Consider the following 8,790-nt stretch of genomic DNA (forward strand, 5'->3'; position numbering starts at 1 on the left):
GAGAAGGCCCTCCTCCTGGTAGCCACCTGCCTCACTTCCTTTGGCAGGGGCTCATGGAGAAGGACCCCTGAAGATGACCTTAGGGTCCGGGCATATTATATACATATGTGAAGGCACATTGTCTTACGGTGGGCTTCCTTTCAAGAGCTTCGGCTATTGGGCAGTATAAAAATGTAATAAATAAATACATAAATGGCACTTGGCCATCTTGGAATCAGTGTGTGGGCAGCTTATTGCTTCCCTTCAGTAATAACCCAAAATGCAGTGCTTAACTTTTTTCTCATAGGAATGAATGGCAGCGAACTCTCTTGGCTGTTCTAAAAGGAGTTGAGATGCATATGTTCATGTTGGCCTTTTAAATGGCTTTTAATGTTGTTTTCATATTTTATAAGGTCCTATTGTTTATTTTAGGGTTTTATGCTATTGTTTTATTTGATTGTAGTACACTGCCTCTGTGATTTATATGAAAAATATAACAAATCATCATCAACATCATAAATAATTACTTGAAGTGTTTACTCAGGGAAATGACTAAGGGGAGAGCTTGTGGGTGATGCCAGTTTCTTGCCGACCAGGTTGGATCATACCCTGACAACAGACTCGTCAATTATAACCTGCTTACTTTGTGTCAGAGAACTAAATGGGAACCACTGAAAATCAAACTTTATCCTATGGAGTTGCCCCATTCATCTGCCAGAAAATTACAGAATCGAATTCAGGAACTGATAATAAGTTTTGCAAGTTAAATGGAAGTGGTTCAAACATGTGGAAATCCTATGCCAGAACAGCCTATTTTATAACAATTTTCTTTGCAGTATAATATTATACTAACCAATAGTGTAAATGCCCGTTCAGTCTCGGTTTTCACCTAGCGTAAGACTAAGCTTCTGAAGCCCCTGCACAGAGTGGTTAAAATTAGTATTCCTAAATGTCATTGCAATGGGCTGTTGTCATCTCTTTTGACTAAGTTACTGTCAGTCTCTTTTTCTGTAAAATTACACACGCCTAGTAAACAGAAGCAGGTCAAAGACTGCACAGCTTGCTCTTTTGAGGACTCATAAATATTTGAAGTACCATTTATCATAAATGAAATGATGAAAACAGGGGAAGGGGCCATAGCTCAGTGATAAGCACCTGATTTGCAAACAGAAAGCCCCAGGTTCAGGCTCTAGAATCTCCAGGGGGTGTCTATACATTCTATTAAACCCGTAGTGGCTGTGCAGTGGCGCGGCGCTGCTTAAATGATGCAGCCACCAACTTGCAGCCACACTGGGATTCCCCCCTTGAAACTCCGCATTTTCAAACTCTCGATTTACTGTAACTTTTACCTCTGCTCCAAGGTCACCCTGCTGCTTCCCAGCTTCAGTACAGTTTAGTCACTGGGTAAGCATGGGAATGCGGGGCACAGGCTTGACAATGGAATGACTGTCGGGTCTGCAGTTTGTCTGGCCGAATAGCCACGCCGAATAGCCGTGCTCCCTTCTGCCCCATCAAGCTTTCGCAATTTAGCCTTGCAGGAGCGATGCTGCAGGCTTTTGAGCTAATCCCCTTCCAACTTGAGAGGGTTACAAGTATAAGACAACATCAAGCTTCTTCACACATGCGAAATAAGGCACACTCACAGAAGTTTGCAGGTCCTTTCGATGAAGCGTTAACCTTCTGCATGTCTCCAGCACCTTCCACCAGTAATTCCATCCTTTTAAAATCCCATGATATCCTAATTCTTCTGAAATATCTCAGGATTTCCCACCATGTGCAGGGGAAGTAGTGCTACAAAGCACCTACTAGAGGGAGCTGTCCCATTCAGGGCTATGAGCACTGAGAGGAGGGGATGTTTTCCATTATAGACCCTCTCCACTTGTGTAATGCAGCCCATTACAATTGTGCAAGAGAAGCAGGAAGCAAAGCCCTGATATGCAATGCAATTCCCCCTTAATCTAAAGAAGCCCATTGTCTGAATCCACCAGTAAACTTCTGTCAATGAAGCAGGGTGATGGCATCAGAAAAGCCTCCTCTTGAAGCACTCCCAGTTGCCTAAAAAAAAAAAAGGATTGGAATAAAGGGAGCAGTCTCTTGTTCTCAACAACCTAGGGCATGTCTACACCATTCCTTATCTTGGGGATCGCCCTGGGATCATCCCTGTGCGTCCACATGATGCACAGAGGATCCCAGGGGCAGGGAGGGAAGATCCTTGCATTTCCCTGGGATAACTGGGACGACATTAATCCTGACTTTCCCCACGGTCTCGGGATCGTCCTGAGACCGCCCGGCTCCTCGCGGGTAAATGTGAAGAGCCAGGAACTAGGCATGGGGGAAAGAGCTCTTCAAGCACTCCATGCCCATTGGGGGGTGGGAAGGGGAGCAAGGTCGGGCCTTTTTAAAAAAAACAACAACTTACTTTTGTGGTGGAGCACAGGTGCACTCCAGGTCCTCCCTTTTTTTAAAAAAAATATGGCGGGCGTGACATCCTCCTTCCTCCTGAGATGTTGCACACTGCATGTGGACTGAGGGGGAGGATCTCGCAATCAGAATACTGTGAGATCCTCCCCCCTCCTTCCCAGAACGCCGGGAGGTCTAGACATGCCCCTAGCCAAATTTCACCTTGGCTTGGAATGAGGCAGAGCGATGTCCTCTGTGCCAAGCATCACCAACATTGGTCTGGGAAACCTGCTTTCCCATCTCACCCACCTGACATGAAAGGTTTTAAGGGAAAAGGCTTAAAAGAATTGCCATGGTGGTGGAAGAAAAAGATAAAAAGGACATGTCTTCAGGAAACCCTTTCCACATTGGCTCATTTCCTAGTGAACTCCCTCATATTTGCCACAGAACCGCAATGTCAGGCAGTCAATTCTGGGCATATTCTGGGGTTCACAAAGTTCATATACGGCACTGCTCAGGTCTACTGGGCTTCACCATTGGTCTGCTTCAATGGAGAGTGTGACTGAGAATATGTTTAATATTCTCTTGTGGCTGTGCATTGGAGAAGTTCAGTCCCCTTGGCAAGGACTGAACTGTTAGTGAAATTCCAGGGTCTCCAAGAAAACTGTTTGAAAACCTCTGCCTTAAGAGTAATGGGACTCCAAAACAGGTTTGTTGCACTCTCTGACCTGGTTTACATGTCATAGTAAGCCACTGAGAAGCAGGCTGGCTGCCATTTTGAATATGCAAGCCAAAGAGAGGGCACATCTCCCAAGGTATTGACCCAGTACATTGCCCATTTATTAATTTCCCAAGAGAACCTGTTTAAACACACATCCTTTTCATTTTTTCAAGTAAATTAAAAAGGATTCCATTGTCTTTTAAAAAATTACTTAATGTTAAATGGCCTTTGCCCCTTAAATCTAGACTGCTTTGGTTTTATGTTATTTTCACATTAATGAAGAATCAATCTGCTGTAAATCTATGCAACTCCCACTGTTCAACATGCAACTAGGGCAGGATCTACACTACTGCTTTAAAGCACTTTAAAGCGCTTTATCACAGTTTTGAAAACGGTATATGGAGTGTGTCCCAGGACACACTCCATATGTCTTTTTCAAAACTTTTATAAAGCGCTTTAAAGCAGTAGTGTAGATCCAGCCTAGGTTGCCTAGAATTGAATATTCTAAAACTACTTGTTTGAAACCCTATGAAATTAAACCGTATCAATTTGGATCTTTACAATCTAGATAATCCATCCCAAGAATACAATGCAGGTCCTGAATAAATGAACTTAAATGAGAAACCACAGGATTATTTATTCATTTATTTATTGCATTTTTATACCGCCCAATAGTCAAAGCTCTCTGGGCGGTTCACAAAATTAGCATTATCAAGAAGTTCATTTCTATCTCCTGTGGCTTAAATCAAAATTATGGGTTAATTAACATATTGATGCCAGGATGTTTATCAATGCTACCTTCGAACTGGTCACTGTAAAGATTTTACATACATCAAAGTTTAATATAACCATCACTGGGTGGGATCCAGACTAGTTAGACATTCTTAAAGCAGACCGATTCAAACTGATGGGACTTAAGTTAGTCATGACTGTTTATTTTGATAGGTCTATTCTAAACCTGACTAATTGTGCAATCCTAAATATAATTACACAGAAATAAGTCCCGCTGAGTTCAGTGGGTTTACTCCCAGATAAGTGAGTACAGGATTGCATCCTAAATTTGGATAATTTTTTTTTTATCTGTACGCCGCCCTGAGATCTTAGTGATATAGGGCAGGATATAAATATTTTTAAATAAATAAATAATGCGACCCAGTGTTTGTATTTCTTGCATTTCAATCCTCGCTGACCTACAACTTTCTTCTTCTTCTTCTTCTTCTCCTTCTTCTTCTTCTCCTTCTTCTTCTTCTTCTTCTTCTTCTTCTTCTTCTTCTTCTTCTTCTTCTTCTTCTTCTTCTTCTTCTCCTCCTCCTCCTCCTCCTCCTCCTCCCTATATCTGCCAATTCTGGTGACATCCTCCCACCATAATAAATGTGTTCATCGTTAGGGTGCCAAAAGATTCTTGATTTTACTCACAGAGTGATAGTTCTGATCCAGGTACAAATCTAGATTATGAATTCAGGAAATGCTGATTGCAAATAAATGTTCTGTCCTTTGATGGCCTTACATATGGGGTACGATCCATAAAAGAGTTCAAATAGTTTGAGTAATTGAGTTCCCAACTGAACTTCTCTTTCAGTAGTTCCCTTTCTTCTAGATAGATTGTAAAAGCACCACTCCCCAAAATAGCTAATTCTATTTATTTCAAAAGTACTGTAAAAATTCGTGAAGAGGAATGTGCATGTCATTGTGGGAACAACCAAGTGCCAAACAGACATTTCCTCATTACTGTATCTATCAGCTACATCCTAGTGGCTACACCCTGTTAGATACATTTCTGTATCTATTTATTTATTTATTTATTTATTACATTTTTATACCGCCCAATAGCCGAAGCTCTCTGGGTGGTTCACATCTAGCACCACCTCCATTTTTAGTCTAGAGTAGGTGGATCGTAAAAGTCCCCGTCTGGATCTTAAAAGTCCCCATCTCTACGGTCCCAATCCAGATTGCCCCCATTATTGTACAAAAATGGGTGTGAAAGGCATAGCTACTAGATATAAATTTAAAGAAATGTCTGTTTTGGCCCCAAGAGATTCCTGAATAGGGCAATGTAAGGTCTTCCATAGCAATTTCTGAATCTTTACCCCAAAGTAGGTTTGATAATTCAGAGCAACCTGGTTCTATCTTTGACCCTGCTGTGCCATTCTTGCTACTGCCAGATGTTCCTACCCCCTGTTTTTGATGTTAATATGCATTAGTGAACATGTGCAGATGTAAACATGGATGGTGCGTATTAAGAAGCATGGCATTGCCCATTTTTACATTTGAGTTCATGAGTATTAAGACTGAAAACAGGGTGGCATTGGCAGGCAGTAGGAATGGTGGGGAGAACAACAGTGCAGGGAGAAAGAGTAAATTGGCAGGGAAACTGTGCCTCACAGAAGTCCTCCCTTCTAAAACTCAAACTCCAATGACCCAAATAAACAAACAAATCCAGGTTCATAGCCCCATTTAAACGTATCACGAAGGCCATGCTTTCTCCCCAGATAACAAGTTCTTCAGTTAATGCAATGATGTCTCCTACTTCCTTTTAACTCACCCTCTATTTTGAAGATAGTCAGATGAGGTCTGCAGTGGAAAGCGCCCAGAGCATTGCCTGCACAATTCATCCAGAGACCCTGGAAGACCCACGTCGCTGTTATCACCGAAGATGCCCTGCTGGTTACTTTCCATTCATTTGAGGCGGTGGCTGCAATAATGGCTCCTATTCCACAAAAGCAAGAAAGGAAAGCTATGATCTGTATTCCTGACATGTTCCAAGGATGGCACTAAATCTCCAGTGCCTTGTTATGTCACTAAGGAAAGGAGGGAGCACTTTTTGCTGTCTAGTACAACATTAGCAAATTACATGAGAACAAGTGCCCCAGCATGTTAATGTGGATGTAAATTCTGTCTTTCTTCATGTCTGGCTGGCATCTGAAATCATGAGCCTTGTATTTGTGTAGGAAGAAAAGAGTGCACAATACTCTAGGAAATATTTAGCAACGGCAATGGATATTAATATAAGGTTATTAATTTGCAATTTTAGAACATTAATTTTAAATATTTTTTTCTGTTCTGTCATTCAGTTAATGCTTAATTTCTAGTTAATCTGAAACACAATGAACCTTGTAGCTAAAAAAAAAAAATAAGTGCAGAGTCCAAGTTGCACAATAGTATTTGAGACTGATTTTCGCAAAACATTTTTGAATATATTTTAATAGAGTGCCATGAACAATCCCCATCCTTAATGGAAGTGTAAAATGAAATTTGATCTGTCGTTATGCTCACCTGGCCTACTTATTAATGTATTTTTGAAAAATGGAGGCTTCATGGTATTATCCAGATGTGAATTGCACCAGCAAGTAATTGAATGACCAAAACATTTCGCTGCCAATTCCCATTTGTAAAATTGAAGTAAGGTTGATCCACCTGACAGGGCCATTTAGATCATGAAGCATTTCTCACAGTAATACATACTTCAGGGTAGTGGTCAATGCCTCTTTATTTATTTATTTATTACATTTTTATACCGCCCAATAGCCGAAGCTCTCTGGGCGGTTCACAAAAATTAAAACCGTAATAAAACAACCAACATGTTAAAAGCACAATTACAAAATACAGTATAAAAAGCACAACCAGGATAAAACCATGCAGCAAAATTGATATAAGATTAAAATACAGAGTTAGAACAGTAAAATTTAAATTTAAGTTAAAATTAAGTGTTAAAATACTGAGAGAATAAAAAGGTCTTCAGCTGGCGATGAAAGGAGTACAGTGTAGGCACCAGGCGGAAGTCTCTGGGGAGCTCATTCCACAACTGGGGTGCCACAGCGGAGAAAGCCCTCCTTCTGGTAGCCACCTGCCTCACTTCCTTTGGCAAGGGCTCACGGAGAAGGGCTCCTGTAGATGATCTTAAGGTCCGGGTAGGTACATATGGGAGGAGGCGTTCCTTCAAATAACCTGGCCCCAAACTGTTTAGGGCTTTGAATGTCAATACCAGCACTTTGAATCGGGCCCGGACCTGGACTGGCAGCCAATGAAGTTGTAAAAGGACTGGCATAATGTGATCTCGCTGGCCAGTCCCTGTTAGTAAATGGGCTGCCCTGTTTTGTACCAAAGTTGTTCCAACTTTGCGAGAGGGAGTGGTCCTGGGCCGCCTTAAAGAGGCGGTAGTGAGACCGCTCCTGAAGAAATCTTCCCTGGACCTGGAAAATCTTAATAACTATAGGCCAGTAGCAAATGTTCCATTCCTGGGCAAGGTCCTTGAGCACGTGGTTGCAAGCCAGCTCCAGGCACTTTTGGATGAGACTGATTATCTGGATCCATTTCAGTCAGGTTTCAGGCCTGGTTTTGGTACGGAAACAGCTTTGGTTGCCCTGTATGATGACCTATGTCAGGAGAAAGACTGGGGGAATGTGACTCTGTTGATTGTCCTTGATCGCTTGGCGGCTTTCGATACCATCAACCATGGTATCCTTCTGGGACGACTGTCTGAGTTGGGAGTGGGAGGTATTGCATTGCAGTGGTTCCGCTCTTACTTCACGGATCAGCTCCAGAAGGTGGTGCTTGGGGAACATTGCTCAGCCCTGTGGATTCTCCAGTATAAGGTTCCACAGGGGGTCAGTCTTGTTCCCCATGCTATTCAACATCTACACAGAACTATTGAGTGCGGTCATCCAGAGTTTTGGAGTGCATTGTCATCAGTACGCTGATGACCTGCAGCTGCATTTCTCCTTTTCGTACTCATCAGGTGAGGCTGGGGATGTGCTGAACTGATGCCTGGCTGTGACAATGGACTGGATGAGGGCTAATAAACTGAAAATCAATCCTGACAAGACTGAGATGCTGTTAGTGGGTGGTTCTGCTGACCACATGGAGGGTGTTCAACCTGTTCTTTGTGGAGTTGTGGGGCTCCTGAAGTTTTAAGTGTTGTGATGAAGAGGGAATCTCACCAGGTGCTGCATGCATACAAATGATACCTACTGAAATTCTCTTTTCTCTACAACTGTTAAAGATACAGAAGCCTTTCCATATGATCACCCTGCGTGACTGTGAATAAGTTACCAGGTTCCCCCTGGTTGCTGAAGTCTATTGCTCCAGGCAAGCTACAGCTATGGGATATACTGTTGATGACTAAAGACAGTCAGCATATGACAGGAATAACAAGTCTGAAAGCAAGTAGGCTGGCTAGTGTTTCTTTTTCCAGGGAGATCGGAAGGCAGAAGCATCCACTGCCCAAGGTAGTAGCAATAGCTGGGTGAGGGAAGTCACTACCTCAGGCTTCTCCAGCCACTTTTCAGGCTATTGCTGGCAGTTCTGCCTAGCAAAATTCAGTATTGGACAAAATGCCTACCCTGTCAGATGGTAGGGGTAGGAGGCCAGAGCCCACAGCTGCTGATATGTTTTTGAGCTAACAGGAGGCTTTCTTTCTCTGATCTCCAGCTATCTCCCTGGCTAAGGGGTGCTGTTGGAGCACCTCTTTAGGTTCAACTCTCCTGCTTTGATCTCCTCGGGAAAGGACAGCCCCAGTGTGTGTATGAAAAAGAGAGGGGTGGGGAGAAGTGTATGTGTACACATATCTCTGTATGTGTAAGACTTTGGGCACAGAAGTGGAAAAAATGAAGCAATGCCAACAATGGAAGACTGCCTTTTGGAGATATTGGAGTTGGCAGAGATAGCGATAATGAGAGATAAATCAACAGCCG

The 8,790-nt window shown here is 42.6% G+C and overlaps 1 protein-coding gene across 2 annotated transcripts in view; it reads right to left on the reverse strand.

Moving 5' to 3' along the window:
* CLDN10 (claudin 10) overlaps positions 1–5,856 on the reverse strand; it is a 64,874-nt gene extending 59,018 nt beyond the window's left edge. Inside the window, exon 1 of one of the 2 annotated variants that reach the window (XM_063127443.1) lies at positions 5,700–5,856. In XM_063127443.1, coding sequence (XP_062983513.1) covers positions 5,700–5,856 — 157 coding nt within the window. Of the gene's footprint in view, positions 1–5,642 lie in introns of both variants that reach the window. The other variant, XM_063127442.1, reaches the window with a different exon arrangement.
* Between the last annotated feature and the right edge of the window lie 2,934 nt (positions 5,857–8,790).

Source organism: Elgaria multicarinata, chromosome 5 (assembly GCF_023053635.1).
Source record: "Elgaria multicarinata webbii isolate HBS135686 ecotype San Diego chromosome 5, rElgMul1.1.pri, whole genome shotgun sequence".
NCBI lineage: Eukaryota > Metazoa > Chordata > Lepidosauria > Squamata > Anguidae > Elgaria > Elgaria multicarinata.